Source organism: Nilaparvata lugens, chromosome 2 (assembly GCF_014356525.2).
Source record: "Nilaparvata lugens isolate BPH chromosome 2, ASM1435652v1, whole genome shotgun sequence".
In the NCBI taxonomy this organism is placed as follows: Eukaryota; Metazoa; Arthropoda; class Insecta; order Hemiptera; family Delphacidae; genus Nilaparvata; species Nilaparvata lugens.
This window is the reverse complement of record NC_052505.1, coordinates 20,929,382-20,947,375: the sequence shown is the minus strand read 5'-3', so window position 1 is coordinate 20,947,375 and position 17,994 is coordinate 20,929,382. Positions and strand designations below refer to the sequence as shown.

At 35.6% G+C, this 17,994-nt stretch overlaps 1 protein-coding gene across 1 annotated transcript in view; it reads right to left on the bottom strand.

The window, feature by feature from the left end:
• Positions 1–614: 614 nt before the first annotated feature.
• The window catches only part of LOC111058468 (lachesin-like), a 221,684-nt gene continuing 204,304 nt past the window's right edge, over positions 615–17,994 (bottom strand). Inside the window, exon 8 of the mRNA XM_039420762.1 lies at positions 615–1,172. Coding sequence (XP_039276696.1) covers positions 937–1,172 — 236 coding nt within the window. The 3' untranslated portion in view covers positions 615–936. The remainder of the gene's footprint in view (positions 1,173–17,994) is intronic.

The following is a 17,994-nucleotide window of genomic DNA, read 5'->3' as shown; positions in this document are numbered from 1 at the left end:
ATTATCAAGTGATTAGAATATAATTTATTCTGTACTCAGATTTATATATTTATTCATATTCAAAAGTAGTCCTGAAGAAAGAAATTAATGATCACATTAATATTCTCTGAAAACGTATATATTCTCGGCTACTCAATTTTTTATTTCATATTGATTTACATTTATGTTTTTTTTCCATTCATGATCATTTCTACGTGATTGTTATTCCTTTCCAAACCAAACTATAGTTCAAATGGTCATCATCTCCAGTAATTGAATAATTGCCAATTTTGACAATTTCTTTCTAAATTTGAGAAAGGAACAGCTTTGGGATTTAAGCCTGTTCTTCCTTTGCCAATCATTCATAATTTGAGAATGATATTGTATCTATCAATGTATAAATAAATTAATATGAATAAATTATTATTAAATCCAAATTAAATGCTGTAATTCACCCCGAGACTTCTGCTACTGCAAATATTAAACAGATTGATGGAAATTCGATGAGCGCTATATTAAAAAATTATTTGTCAGCCCGGGAATCGAACCCAGTACCTCCTAATTGCCGGTCAGGAATAATTTTTGAATAGTAGCGCTCATCGAATTTCCATCTAGCTGTTTACCCTGTTGTCAATATTTGCAGTAGCTGAAGTCTTCGGGGTGAATTACAGATTTCAATTTGGATTTTCGTTTAATAATAATTAATTCATTAGCATTTGAATAATTGCAATATCTCAGTAATTTCAATCTGTTAATATGAGTACTCAGAATCGTATGATTATCGAGGATATTTTGATTCTCTGTAAGCAACCGCTGTTTACCTCCCTCAGTCCCCCATCAAAGAAGCTTCACTTTCAAGAGAAGAACGTCTGACTAACACAGTTGACTAGACTAGCGTAGCAGTCGTAACGAGTACCTCACGATCCAACAACCTGTCACCAGGGCAAGAGGCGAACGTCAGAGATCCAGACGCAGAGGCAGCAGCCTGGAGGCGGCACTGGAGGCGGCAGGGGGCTGGTGGGGCGGCGTGTGGAAGGGGGCGGTTGGCTGGTTGGGCCAGGGGCCATCCACTGCGTTCGACGCCTCCTCTCGCGTCGCTTCCTCCTCCTCAGCTGATCCGTACTGTTCAGCGTAGTCGTCTTCCTCGTCGTATCTTGTCGGCGAAGGCGGGCGACGGTTTTGGCCTGGAATTTCTGTAAAAGAAAACACATCCAAACCCATAAATCATTGACAATGAATTATTTTTCATAGGCTAATATGATGTGAAGACTTCACAGTGGAGTCCATAGATTTTGAAATTTTTGGAATAAATTATCATCATCATTATCATCATCATCATCATCATCATCATCATCATCATCATCATAATCATCATCATCATCATCATCTTACCAGCAAGGAATAAATTAGGCTATTGCCTGTCATGTCACACAAACAGCTTTCATGTATTCGAGTAGGAATAGATTATTTCGGATCTGAAGATTTATCAAAAACCAAGTGATGAACTCCGTTTGTCAGTTTATTTGAGATTGATAATGGCTTAAAAATCGACACAGATATCTCGTTAAATCAATCAAATAAATAATTTTATTCAAATAAATCTGTGGTGAGACAATATCTAGTCTTTTTATTGAGTATGGATAATAACCAAAATATTATCTTCACAGTTACTCAGAAAGTAATTTGACTAGTTGAATTGTACGAACATTTGAAAACATTGAATATCAAGTCAAAAGTATTATGAACATTCTGAAGATTATGTGGACATCATGAACGTTTCAAAAGTACTTGAGAGACTTCTGTTACAAGCGCAGATTTTATTGATGTTGAATTCATATGAAACTTGGTTAATATATTTCATTCAAACACATTCTAGTTGATACATCATTCATCATACTCCAGAATGTTCTGCTGAGAATACAAATACATCCTCGATCGAATTCAACTCATCAACTCCAATCTAATAGATGGTTTCCAAAATTTGAGAAGAACTCAACCTTGATTTGCGCGAGGAACAGGAACAAATTGTGTTGGAGCTCAAGAGCCTGAGTAGAAAACAAGGATTTATGTACACAGTACTATCGCTCGTAGTAATGAGGGTACAAAATATACGTTTACTAATTTAATGGCACAAACTTTTGGTAGTTTCTGGAGAAGATAAAGGGGTGTGCGCGGTTGTGTATGTCTCTAGACTCTGAGGCTGGTAACAGATGAACAGCTGATGGTTGAATGGGAGAGGGTGTTGGTAGGGAGGGGGGTGAATGAGGTGGTCAACTTCGCACTCACGCAAATTGAACGAGTAAAACAGATAGACGCATGCAAACATCCGTCGAAGTGTGTTACTACTCCGAACGCCATCGCTCTCTCTTCTGCTCTTCTCTTGCCCTCTCATCTTTTCCCTCCATGCTCCTTGTTATCCTGTACCCCGATGTTACAGACTGCCGTTCATTTCACCACAGCACCCCAGCAGAACTCGCTCCACCCACAACCAGCTATTTCCCGCAACCACTAGACCCGTTGTCTCCAACCGCACCGAAATACAATACTTGTGCGATCTTAAAACAGACTTCCGAACTGTTGACTGTAGTTACATTCATTCTTTCTCAAGTACTTTTGGTGTCTCATTCTTTCACCAATAACTCTTCAGTCTCGTTCTTCCTTTAGTAGCTTTGTTGTCTTTTTCTTCTTCCACTAACTCCTTTGTCTCTTCCTTTCTCCAGTAACTTTGCTGTCTCATTTCTTCCTCCAGTAATTTTGTTTTGTCTTTCTCTCTCCAGTAACTCTGTTCTCTCTTACTTTCTCCTTCAATTGTGGCAGTCAACATTTTTAGAATGGAAGCCATCAATCTATCACTAACCTTACGGCAGACATTACACGACAGTCCCACACAATCAACAAACAAACAAAGGTATTCAGTCCTTGATTCACGGTCAAGGTGTTCAGTCATGATACACATCGTTCTCGCTACAATTCTCTCTACACATCGTTCTCTCTAAAAATTATTTTATTTGCAGTTTTTATAAAATGTAGGTGGAGGAAAAATGTTTCTCAGGGAAATAGTTGTTGCCCTTGGCTTCGCCTCGGTCATCAATATTTCCCTTCAGGGAGAAAAAGTGGCATTTTTCCCTCTAGATATACAAATAACTATTCTTTACTTTATGCCAGTTATACTTTATACCTTTACCATATTACATCCCCCAGAATACTGTGGTGACACTCTCTCTTTACATGGTTTCCAATCCAAATTAATCATGATAAAAGATTATATAATTGATAGAAAGGTTCAGATTATGGTCGCATTGAAGAGACCGATTTAAGAGACTAATTCAACCCATTGAAGAAAACATTCTTGACATTGTCAAATAATCAAATACTACCATTATAAAGTGGACCTCACTATAGGCCATATCGCAGACATGGTGCTCTTCAGTGAGGTCCACGTTGAGATGGCAACGGAGAGAGATTGAAGCTGAAGCTGGATAATTTGAGAATGTGCATCAAAAATCGTATCACAACAATAACTCTTCAACAATTTTCACCACTGACTGCTTTTGAGTTGATTTTGACAACAAAATTTATTCTGGAGCTGTATGAATCACGACATCCGCATAACGGACCCCCGAGCGGCATTATTTAGAAACTACCCATCCAAAAACATGTTTTTTTTGTACAGTCTGCGGTCACCAGTATCAGAGATGACAGAAATAATCTTTTTAATAATATTATTATATTCAATAATAATATTTTCCTCCACCAACTGTCTAAAGTGCTTACTTAACTCCCTGGATCATAATACTAAAGTGTCACTTTTTCGCTCTCAGGAGGAAAAAACAGAAAAACTCCCCAGAGCGTAGAGGTAACTCCATTTAAATAACATGGGAGGCATCTCTATTTTGAAAAAACTTACATTTGAAATAGGTTAGAAGGCCTAAGCTTAGATGAGGAAGCATTATTTAGAGTAGTCATTAAACAAACTCAATTCAATACTTCAACCAGACATTTGATCAATATATGAAATATATGTTTGTATGCTAAAATTATTACAAACTTCATATCAGTATACTATAAAAATGTATAAATATTTTTTTATATTCCACGTTATTCAAAATACCAGGCAACGGATATTCCTCATTAACTAATCACATTTGAGACGGGAAATTCATCATAGCTGTAGTTGAGTCGGCCATTGTTGTTACAACTTTTGCCGACAGATAGCGCATAGCGCTGTCGGCGGCGAACTGTGATTACAAACCAGCATAACTTTTTAGGTTATGTTGTAACTCATTGTTACTGGTCACGTGAGTTTATAAAAATTATTTTATTTGCAGTTTTTATAAAAATGTAGGTGGAGGAAAATGTTGTGTATATCACGAGTGAAAAATGTTTTTTCTCCCTCAGAGAAATAGTTGTTGCCCTCGGCTTCGCCTCGGTCATCAATATTTTCTCTCAGGGAGACAAAATGGCATTTTTCACTCTAGATATACAAATAACTGTAAACGGAGGGGGGTTTTTCTTCTCTTCTATAATATTTACCAAAATTATGCTATTAAATCTCTATTTGAATCCTTGATTGGTTGGGAGCTTTGAGTGGATTCGTTCATTCAAATGCACAGATTATCATCAATTGTCACCTATTTTAGCAACTAGCAACTACGAGCCAGGAACTTCAATAAAAAATACTAATAAAATTCAACTTCGGGTTTATTGAACTCTAAATAGGTAGAACGAATTAATAGTCAGGTAACATGTCAAATTTTCAAACAGAACAAAGTGATTCAGCAATTGATTCACAAAAAATATATTCAATTATTCCAATCTACACATTTTGGGAACCTGCTAACTTGCTGCATTTAAATTTGGGCCTCGGTCATTCTATGAAATTAAATTTTGAGCTTAATAAGAAAAACAACAAAAGTTTGGCACTCACCATTTTAACAATATTCAAACTTGGACTCTTCAGAAACACTCACATACGCTTCAATAAAACTCACTATACTTGAACTCACACGCACAAATAATTTCCTGATTCTACTCCTACTAACTCTATAAAATTTGGTTTCCTACTGAACTAGATAGAAATTAGTGATAACTGAAAACATAACAATTTGTCCCTCTGAATGGGAAATGGGCCCATTCAGAGGACCGAGGCTCGCACACCGTTACATGTTTTCCCAGTTACTAGTATGTCTCAATTCGAACTGTCGCCTTTTTACTGAAAATTGTTCCCCCTCCACGAGCGTTGAGCATAACTTCCAGTGGAAAAGCCAAAGCTGCAAAAAGGTCAATGCTCGTACAATTTTCAAATGCAGTGGCTTTTTCGACATGAAAGTGAAACTGCACTTGGAAAATGCACGAAAATTGCTTTAATTTTGACAACTAGGCAACAAGTTAGCAAATTCCAACAAGACAGAGTTAATTCTCACACTAAAAACGCAGGGTTCAACATACAGTAGAAATCAAAGTTCATTCCAGTTCAAAAACCTGAAAAACAATATAAGAAATACAAAAACAACTACAATAATATCCTCTCAATATCACTCTATTACATAACTATTCTTTACTTTATGCCAGTTATACCAGTTATACCAGTTATACCAGTTATACCAGTTATACTTTATACCTTTACCATATTACATCCCCTAGATTACCGTAGTCACATAAAAGTCACTCTCTCTTTACATGGTTTCCAATCCAAATTAATCATGATAGAAGATTATATAATTGATAAAAAGCTTCAGGTTTTGGTCGCATTGAAGAGTGACACTCTCTGATGCGATTTGGCGGGGGGGGGGGGTGTTGGAAAATCATCTACTGATCTCCAACTTTGGTTTGAGAGAGTTTGACGGGTTCTTCCTTATTTTTGGTAGCGGGGGAAGCAGAGGCTTTTATTAAAAAAAAAGAGTTGGAGTAGTTCGGAACAGATTTGCGGTAGAACTCGTGGGAGAAGAGTCCTTCCCCCTCTTCAGTGTGAGGGAGCAGAGTCCTCCTCCTCCTCAGTGTGAGGAGGGATGATAATTTGACGAAAAAGGCAGTCGCCAGTCGCCATCTATCACCGGCCGAGCAAAACGATTCACCCATGTCGAGACTGCTGGCTTTTTCATCAAATAGCGCCGCGGCGACCAGGGCTCACCAGCAAAGAACTCCGTCGTCATCGATACCCCCCTGTACCCTCCTCCAACCAACACCCCTCAATCCTTGACTTTCCACCCCCTTTCAATCAAATGAACAGCCACAACCCTCTGCTCTCTTCTTGCAAGACCTGCGAATTAAAAGGAGAACTGGGGTTGAAATTTTCATTTCTATGTAAATTCCGTCGCTTTAGCTCTTCCATTTCCCCCTCCACTAGTCGACCCTCGAAGCCAGGGACTCACCTGTCATCTGTTCCCCCCTCAACAACCTCACTCATCCTATCATAACTATTACTCTCGTCTAAATCAATGAGTGCTCTACAAGCTCTCAAACAAATCTCTATTACATATCCCACGCATTTCTCGGAGCAGAGATTGATCCACATCCCTAGAATTTCCACTAGAGCTCTTCCACTCACTCTCGATGTTATTTATGATCTCGTGTTTAAGTGGATGAGATGACGTTATTGTACAAATGTCATTACGTCGTGAAATGAGAAATTTATTCAAGAGTATTCCAATCTTTAAGATGAAACTACTCTTTGAGACTGTGCATAATTCTTCAATTTACTTTAATTCTTCTATGATGCATCAGAACCTATAGTAAGGTCCACGTTATAATGGCAGTGGATAAAGATAGGAGAAAAGCGTTAATTGATTATAATTCTACATTGTCAGAAACAGATTTGGCATCATTGCGGAGCTAGAAAAGGATAGTACTACCTGCTTTGTCGAATGGATAGCAACATCAAAGTTTATCAAATACTGTCATTATAACGTGGACCTCACTATAGTGAATTCTATGAATTTTAGATACAGTTAGAAAAAAGCCTCAGTCTGCTAGCACTACCTAGGCGTGGGTTCGAATCTCGCCGGCAGGCATGGACGTTCAATAATCTCATCAAATCATCCCGCACTTTCTCACAATCAAAATGCTAATGTGGGAACGCATCATTTGCAATAATAAGAAAAAGTATGTGAGGAGAAATCAATTTCTTTTTCTGATGGTGATGACCACATGAGCCCCATGCTTGTACTAGGGTGATGAGGCGAATGGTGATGCGTGGACCTAAAGTTTTATGTGGTCCCTATTTGATATGAGTGAGCCCTACTATATGGGCTTGGACCACTGGGAAGCGATTTTTGATATTAACCTTCCGGTAGTCGCGCCACACGGTAATCACACGAACAGTCGCGTGTTGTATTTTGTACAACATCCAATTTTAAAAGTGTTATGTACTCTGTTTACTGACAAAACATATTAATTAATTGTATAATTACTTTCTCCATCTTTTTGGATTATTTTACGCCTATGAACATTTGGATGATTACCAATTCCATAGCCCAATGAGGAACATGAAGCAAAGCCATCAATTCTGTGTTATTGGTTCGTTTATAGTCTTTCCCTATCTTATGCACAGAGCGACTTATGCACTGACGCGACTAAATGGCAACTAAAGACTGAACCATTGTTCGGTTGATACAGCTACTCAGTGGTGTGATGGGGGGGGGAAAGTTTTGGAATGCATAGGTGACTCATCCACTAACACCATCCCATTCAATAGTTGAAAATGAAAATTCAAAAATTAAAATCTGACACTGTTGTACTTTTTACAACAGAGCGACTGCCGGAAGGTTAAGAGGAGTCCGCTCTTTGAATTGTCACCTTTACAACGGATGAATCAGACGCATGCATCTTGAGTTGTTCAGCTATAAGTGATCAGCTGAGTGGTAGCTTTTATCAGCTACCACGGAGCAAACCGCTTCCGCAATCATCATTCGATCCGAATTCAGTTGAAGAATTTTGTCAAAACTATATCTATCTAACCTGAAGACTAATGAGCTGATTCTTTTATCATATTACTTAAATATAATTGAAACAGTGAATTTCTCATAAGAAACTCTCACTGCTTTTGAATTGATATTTATACTAATTGACTGCACTATGGAAGCTAGATTCCACTCAATCACCGCTCTGTTCCTCACCCTAATCACAGAATAGGTACAGAATAGAAACTGTCAATCAAAGCAACCAATGCTTTTTACATGGCGCAAATACTAGACACGTCACGTGACCTTAGGAAGTTCCAACGCTGGTCTTCTGATTGGCTCGTGGCAGTGAACGAGATCAATTGATCCGGATCATAAGTGATCCGAACCTCCCATCAATACTATTACAATGCGGCGCTTCCTAACAGGACGGCGGATTTTTGCGCCAGGGTACTAGCCAAGTTTCCATACTGTATGTGTATACTGTGCTCTAATGGTCAATGATCAAGGGTTAAATGCTTACATGGATTGAAATTTATATTTTGTAATGTATGCTTCTTGATTAACTAATAAAAGCTATTCTATTCTATATTCTATCACCGCTCTGCTCTTTCTCTGGAAACTACTTGAACGAATACGAAACTTCACACTAGTTCACGAACGGTCTCCTCCTTTCGAGCCTCTGCACCAACCCTCTATTGTCTAGCAGCAACTGGATCGCCTCGGCGTTAAAGAAAATTGATAATTGAAATTAATATTCAGTCTAAATCTTATTCTTCAAGGGATATCGTTTGACCATCAATGATTATCTCGCATGATAATGAAAAAGTTGTATAGGTCGACGGAATACAATAATGTATTCCAGAATACCGCCGTGGGACAATCTTAATCAGATTGCATCGATTCTAGGCCATCGACAAAGATAAACTCGAAGAAAATGAAGTTGCACCCGATAACTCCGTGGAAAATATAGATGGGAGACCGTAATGCGATTACCGGCCGTGTTAGCGCCGCCAACTTAAGAAAACAAAGTTGCAAGAGATCGGCTAAACTTGAAAGTACGTCGAGTCAAAAGCTTTAACGGGGATATTATTGTTTCTTTAACTTTTGTTAAGAGCTAAATCTACTCCGGGCGCCGCTATTCAATTCAACAAGGGACCGTTCGAGAGCTATAAAGGTCTTCAGAAATAATCCTTTAAAGCCTTGAGCACTGGGAGAGAGTGGCAGTGATTTGCTTCTTTAATAAATCTTTGGAGATTATGAACTCTTCACAACTAATGGTTGATCAACATTGTATTTGTCTTGGAAACTTGGAATATTGTCTTCAAATGACATCATAGGATTAAATTTTTCGTCAGAGGTGATTCTGACGATACTGGTACTCATCTCACGGTGTTAAGCAGAAGAAAGAAGGTAAATATCATAGAGAAAAGATAAGCGAAAGGTGATCTATTTGTCTGTCTCTGGTAATATGATGGGAACCTCCAATGTGAAATAGTCGAAACCGAATATTATAATTTAATCAATGGATGAGGAAACTTTTGGAGGCACATCATCCTCATTCATTGAACTTTATCGCCTTTAACATAAACAGTGGAGAGAGCATGTCAGTAGATAAGATAAAATAAGATCTTTATTCGTCACATTTGTTTGCATAAATACAATATTTATCAAGCCATGACATGTCAATAATAAGATCACAATAACACAATTACAAACATTACAATCATAACACATAGAAACACGTCAAAAACTATGAAAAGTTTCATAATAGGATGAAAGTTACTTGAGTCAAGAAACAGTTAGGCATAAAAAACGAGAGATCTATGGTTGAAATAGTTCTTCAACCTTATATGGGGCAGCTAACAATAGAAAGGATTCTCTTGAAAATTACTGGTACTCATCTCACGGTGTTAAGCAGAAGAGAGAAGGCAATAATGGAGGGAACCTCCATTGTAAAATAGTAAAAACTGAGTTATAATTTAATCAATGAATAAGGAAAATTTTTGAGGCACATCATCCTTATTCATTGAATTTTATCGCCTTCAACATAAACAGTGGAGAGAGCATGTCGACAGAATGACAATAGAAAGGATTCTCTTGAAAATTCTAAACTACCACTCGATATGAAAAGAGATATATGTAGACATCGGAAAATATGGCAATAGAATCTGAAATTTCGTATATAATAGTTGCTGAATAGATTTTGATTGATTTCAATTTTAGTAAAGCTGTGAATGTAGATATTGACATTGTGTGATTTTGATTGATTTTAATTTTAGTAAAGCTGTGAATGTAGAATAGATATAATATACTGTTATGAGTCGGAACAGGCTAGAGCCTAAACCTTGAATGGAAGTGGAAGTGGAAGAAGAAGAGGAAGAGGAAAAGGAAGAGGAAGAGGAAGAGGAAGAGGAAGAGGAAGAGGAAGAGGAAGAAGTAGAGGAAGAGGAAGAGGAAGAGGAAGAAGTAGAGGAAGAGGAAGAGGAAGAGGAAGAGGAAGAGGAAGAGGAAGAGGAAGAGGATGAGGAAGAGGAAGAGGAAGAAGAAGAAGAAGAAGAAGAGAAGAAGAAGAAGAAGAAGAAGAAGAAGAAGAAGAAGAAGAATGAGGATAATTCCTCAATATATAGACCCAAGTGTAGGATAACTTAAAAAAAATCAGTAGCTGAATATCCCAATCCGGATCTTTTGACCGAATCAATCCTGTTGATCAATGCACGAAGGGCCTGTACGAAATAAGCACGAAATTTGTAAGTTAAACTCAAATAGGTAATTTTTCAAACTCTATCAATCTAGGGGATTTGAACATCTACGCTGAAGAATCACTTTTAGTGCCCACAAAATATTGAGCAGAGCTGATTTTAATGGTGTTGAATGGGTCTGAAATGAATTTGAATAACAGTAATCGGATTTGTACCGTCGACTAACATGAGAGTTTATTGTTGATAAAACTGAGAGATAATGCAAACAGGAACACTGGCAACATTCATTCCAACACCGGCTTCCTCTCAACTTATTCCATTATTCAAGGAAGTGTGCCTAACAAACTGAAAATTTGTTGTCTATTTATCAGTCTGTAATATCGTGACATTGTAAGATATCGTGACTTAATATAGGATAAAAAATTGATGAAATGAAAAATTAATCAATTTTCAAACATGATCTATTCTCTATTGAATTTATTCTATTCTCTAATTAATTCTACTATCTGAACTCTATTTATAACTGAGTATGTACAAAATGAGTAATCTGTGATGTGAATCGGATTTCAGTAAAACATGGCCTGTATTGCAATGTAACCTTTGTATTTTTTTGAAATAAAGAATATTTGAATTTGAATTTGATTTAATACTGATTTGATTTGAAAAAAAAATACTGTAGTTTGACACAATTGGATGTAGAATTGGAACATCCATAAATAATAATAATAATAATATCGAGTGACCTGGCTGGCTCAGGTCTGGTGTCAGAGTTTTCAGGTCGCAGCTGATCAATTTCAGGGCCTCCATTTCAGGAACATCCATGAAACATACGAATCCAGTCTTTGAAAAGAAACCCGATGATTACTATCCATAATTATGATCTTGGCCTTTGACGTTCAAATTCCACAGTTTTCCAGCATGGGATAGTTATTTTTCTATTCCGTGGTTCATACTTCATTTCCAATTATGGAAATCTTGTAGGTGTGTGATTAATGAGGCATTCTCAAGATTTCACTAGATTCCTACCTGAAATCGATCATTCGAGCGATTTCATTTGATATTGTAAACACTGAAATCTTGACATTCTTTGATTAGTTTGATATCCCAGCACCTCTCTTAAGCCTTGAATTCATTCATTTAGTAATAATTATTGTTACTTCGCATATTTTGTTCCCAACTACTATCAATTCTTGAATTTGTTTTTGATATTTAATACATTGAAATCTTGACATTTGATTGTTTTCATATCTCAGCACCTCTGTAAAACCTTGAATTCATTCATTTAGTAATAATTTATTGTCACTTCGCATATTTTGTTCCCAACTACTATTAATTCTTGAATTTGTTTTTGAGATTGAAGACATTGAAATCTTGACATTCTTTGATTAGTTTGATATTTCAGCACCTCTGTAAAACCTTGAATTCATTCATTTAGTAATAATTGTCACTTCGCATATTTTGTTCCCAACTACTATCAATTCTTGAATTTGTTTTTGATATTGGAGACATTGAAACCTTGACATTCTTTGAATATTTCATATCTCAGCATCTCTGTAAAGCCTTGAATTCATTCATTTAGTAATAATTATTGTTACTTCGCATATTTTGTTCCAAACCACTATCAATTCTTGAATTTGTTTTTGATATTGAAGACATTGAAATCTTGACATTTTTTATTAACATTATGACATTTATAACTCAGCACCTCTCTTAAGCCTTGAATTCATTCATTTAGTAATAATTATTGTTACTTCGCATATTTTCTTCCCAACTACTATCAATTCTTGAATTTGTTTTTGATATTTAATACATTGAAATCTTGACATTTGATTGTTTTCATATCTCAGCACCTCTGTAAAACCTTGAATTCATTCATTTAGTAATAATTTATTGTCACTTCGCATATTTTGTTCCCAACTACTATTAATTCTTGAATTTGTTTTTGAGATTGAAGACATTGAAATCTTGACATTCTTTGATTAGTTTGATATTTCAGCACCTCTGTAAAACCTTGAATTCATTCATTTAGTAATAATTGTCACTTCGCATATTTTGTTCCCAACTACTATTAATTCTTGAATTTGTTTTTGAGATTGAAGACATTGAAATCTTGACATTCTTTGATTAGTTTGATATTTCAGCACCTCTGTAAAACCTTGAATTCATTCATTTAGTAATAATTGTCACTTCGCATATTTTGTTCCCAACTACTATCAATTCTTGAATTTGTTTTTGATATTGGAGACATTGAAACCTTGACATTCTTTGAATATTTCATATCTCAGCATCTCTGTAAAGCCTTGAATTCATTCATTTAGTAATAATTATTGTTACTTCGCATATTTTGTTCCAAACCACTATCAATTCTTGAATTTGTTTTTGATATTGAAGACATTGAAATCTTGACATTTTTTATTAACATTATGACATTTATAACTCAGCACCTCTCTTAAGCCTTGAATTCATTCATTTAGTAATAATTATTGTTACTTCGCATATTTTCTTCCAACTACTATCAATTCTTGAATTTGTTTTTGATATTTAATACATTGAAATCTTGACATTTGATTGTTTTCATATCTCAGCACCTCTGTAAAACCTTGAATTCATTCATTTAGTAATAATTTATTGTCACTTCGCATATTTTGTTCCCAACTACTATTAATTCTTGAATTTGTTTTTGAGATTGAAGACATTGAAATCTTGACATTCTTTGATTAGTTTGATATTTCAGCACCTCTGTAAAACCTTGAATTCATTCATTTAGTAATAATTGTCACTTCGCATATTTTGTTCCCAACTACTATCAATTCTTGAATTTGTTTTTGATATTGGAGACATTGAAACCTTGACATTCTTTGAATATTTCATATCTCAGCATCTCTGTAAAGCCTTGAATTCATTCATTTAGTAATAATTATTGTTACTTCGCATATTTTGTTCCAAACCACTATCAATTCTTGAATTTGTTTTTGATATTGAAGACATTGAAATCTTGACATTTTTTATTAACATTATGACATTTATAACTCAGCACCTCTGTAAAGCCTTGAATTCATTCATTTAGTGATAATTATTGTCACTTCGCATATTTTCTTCCCAACTACTATCAATTCTTGAATTTGTTTTTGATATTGAAGACATTGAAATCTTGACATTTATCTATTATTTTCATAACTCAGCACGTCTGTAAAGCCTTGGAATCATTCATCTAGTGATAACTGTCACTTCGCATAAATGTTGTTCCCAGCTACCAACAATTCTTGAATTTGTTTTTGATATTGAAGACATTGAAATCTTGACATTTTTTTATTATTTTCATAACTCAGCACCTCTGTAAAGCCTTGAATCTATTCATTCATTCAGCAACAATTATCATTTTACATGAAGCTGATTCTAACTAACACATGCCAATGCTTGAATTTGTTTTTCAACTTGAACTATATTAAAACTCAAACCAATTTATAATTGGTTAAGGAAACTCCAGTCTCCATGTTCTGAGTGTATTCATCTTGTATGGTGGAGGAGCGCCAGGAGAAGACTACACCCAGTATATGCATGGCTGGCTCGTTGCTTTATTCCGTTCCTATTTTCTTTCGGTGACTTTTTGCGTTCTTTGTCGACGAGTGACTGCGAGACTTATTTCATACTCGACTCGTTCCATTCTCGCTTTCATTATTCTGCTCGGCGGCTCGCGAGCTGAACAACTCGAGGCATTCACCAGAGCAGTGGATAATTTCTAAACTCGTCCCACCTCCTATTCTAAAACAATATTCGAAATTTCCGATCAGTTGTACAATCTATCCATTCAAATCTGAATCAGCCCGAGGCTTGCTCTTGTATTTTTCTTGCGGTAATAGCGAGCTGGGTGGAATATTGTTCAACTTCTCTCAAGAGCTCGACAAAACCTCATGTTTTTATTCAAACCACCACATTTTTATTCGGGAAAACAAACACCTCATTACTGAATATATCAGGATTCACAGCCCTTGAGGGATGCATTTTGAAGGAGGAGTCTTATCATATATTAAGCAATCATTTTCTTATCCTAAAATACTCGGTGAATACACAGTTACTACCCTATAACAAACCTGATATTCCGTCTATTCACTTGGAATAATGTAAACTGGAGAATAGCGGTACAAGGACTCTATTACCATTGTTTCAGTCTGCAGGATCGGAATAAGAATGAAACAAAAACTCAACTCCATGACTAGAGATACACTCTCTTCCAATTCTAGGCGCTTATATTAATATTTCATCATATCTGATCAAAGTTAAATGGGGCCTATAGAAAATGAATTGTCATTGCTCAATATCTCCAAAACCGATGTCAAGTTAAAACGAAATATCTATATATATAAAGGGAAGAATTAGCTCTTCGAATGAAAAAGAAATTGTCAAAAACCACAGATTTATTGATACTTAGAAAGACCGGTTTCGGTTATTACACCATTGTCAATCTCTGATAAACTAAAACTAAATACAAGAGCAGCAGAATTTATACTAGTAGGCGAGTACTGCTATTGGTCAAGGGCATGAACGCCTACTATTGGCCCAGCTAGACCGTCTCCTCCCACTCAACAGTGTGACAATATGGCGGCTTAATCAACAGAATCGCCATGATAACAAAATTTACTTTCAGTACAGAATAAGAACAAAGAAAACAAGTGAGAAAGATGATGAAACAAATATGTAAATGGAAAAACTATTGACTAATGTATGCTTACAATTTTATGATAAAGCTAAACTCGTAGTGTTGTATTGGTTGAAATGAAACTACAGATTCTGTAGTATCAATAAATCTCTGGTTTTTGACAATTTCTTAGTCTTTTTCATTCAATATGAATAATTACCACAATATCAACTTCTCTACTACACACAAAAAAATTAGCTCTTTCTACGAGATGGGAAATTCACGAATCATCTATAAATCTATATATAATATACGAAAATCTATATATAATAATATTTTATGAGAAAGGAAAGAATTAGCTCTTACACTTACGGGATAGGAAATTCACAAATCATCACGTCTAATAATCTACTGGACTGATTAACTTGAGATTTTGCATATTGATTCTCAATTTACCGAGGATGGTATAGTCCTATTCTGAATACTTTTAGATTTCAGTAGGTCAAGTTTTTGAGTTTGTCAAGTTTATTAGGCCATTGTGGAGCACGGGTTACCTGTTAGCAGAGAAAACTCCTATAATTCTGTGATGTTAGTTAGAAAAAGTCTAGAACATGTAATCGTTCTTCTTAGTAGTCGATCCTACAATATTTGAAACAATATTTCTTCTATGTTGCGCTGGGTTGTGGGTACGAAGTTATCACTTTCTGAAAATTCAACAGTGATTAGTCTTTCGAGCCATGATTCTTGATTGGTTTTATCCAAAAATCAATGAACTGTGATTTAAGAAGCAAGTGAATAAAATATGAATAAGCGTATTTTATGAATTCAATTATATAGTCTAATAGTAGTTCGGCTGTGTTGCTGTGAAGAAAATACTGATAAAGATTTATTCTTCGAATGCAAACGACTTGATATAAAAACATTAATTTTCCGAAACAATTTGAGATATTGGTATTGGTTCAAAAGATCACTATTATCAATGTTGTGACAACTGTTACTGGAGCCAACGTTTTCTTCAGTTTCAAGTTCCAACTTCTACCCAAAATCTGCAAGTTTTGTCATTGCTATGGCAAGGGAGTGTAGAGGTTGGAACAAAAACCCAAGGACAGGCGACAATGCCAGCAATTAGTCATGCTGAGGGTGCGAGCTGGCACGAAGGCCAAACACCAGCAACAAAACACATGTACCACATTCCAGCCACTAGGGGCAGCACCTCCCGGAGCAGTTGAGGGATGAGACAATGGGCCAGGGGAAGGTGACAACCACGAGGAGTAACGAATTTGGACAGTCTTAGACGAGCAAGGCAAAGAGCATGTCATCTAAGGAGTAGACGTTTCCAAACCCGCAGCCCGATGGGCTGAAATGCAGCCGCCTCCACCTCAATACAACCCACCACCATTCTTCATCATCAAGTGAACCACTAGCAAATTTGTGCTAAAATAATTAAATTGTGTCTCGTCGTAATAATGCTTTGTGCTTCGTAAATAGTGTCGTCGGGGAAAAAAAAGGTTAGTTTTAAGATGTCATTATAATTTATTATTTGTTGTTGTTTGTCTGCCACCAGAATTGAAATAATTTATTTGTCTATTGTTGTTTTTAATTTATTTACAGTGGTTATAAATTCACCAGTATAGTAATTTCCTAATGCATTTGACTTTATTCATTTATTTTAGTCAATGTTTCTTAAGAGTAAAACATGTCATAAGGGACTTGCCCTACATCAACAGATGCGTTTGATTCTAAAATAAAATGAACAATTCTTTATCAATCAATGTAAAACATAAAGGGTAAAACATAAACTTAAATTATGTAAAATATTCTGTTAAATTATTATTAAATTTAAATCAATTATTATTATTTACTTACGTTGGTCAACTCTTGTTTATTTGTTTCATGTTCATGTACGATACATATGAATCGATATAATTTGATCAAATTTAATTATTTCAATATAACGGCGGTATTTGAAACACTTCGTTTTCATTCAAACATCCACGTTATATCCCCTCCCTTCTGAACTTAGTTGGGAAAGTAATGTGTAGATCACACTTATTGATTGCAGGTTTTCTTCATTTTTTTTTATGTTTATAATTGTTTAGTTTTCATGTTTCTGCCAGAGGGCTAGTCGAGGTAAATCTAAATTTTGTTTTCAAGGGTCGTTCCTTCTAATTAACGTGGCGCCAGGGTTTTTTTATTATTGTTTTATTTCTTTGTAAATTTCTTTAATTAATTAATAACCAGCAGTCAGTAGGTGTGAACTAGACAAAAGTGGCCGCCCAACCTTGGGGCATTAACCTCTACGGAGTATCCCCTGATTTTAAGATGTTAATTTTTCTCAAGTGCAGTATTTATATGTACATAACCAATCTATTCTGAGCTACGATAATCATTGTTTTGTCACCGAGTAGTGATATCCATTCAAATAAGATGTGAAAATTATACGGAAAAGTCATAGTATAGATACTCTTTATAATACGAAAATCGTTACAAGAATAATGACCGTTTATAACATAATGCGAATTGCGAGTGAGTAATCAGTCTTGATAAAAAACGGATTATTGAGTTACAATGATTCTTGATGATTATCATAATAATATCATTGGTAATAATATCATATTATTACGGTAATATTATGAAATTAGTTAGGGTACTGGTGACAGCAACAACATAGTTATAAGTTAATTTAATTTCTTTGTAGACATCTGCAGCAACTGGACGCCTGGTTTCGTTTAATTTTTGTACTCATTGATTTGTTTCTTTGCATGAATTCGTAGGATAT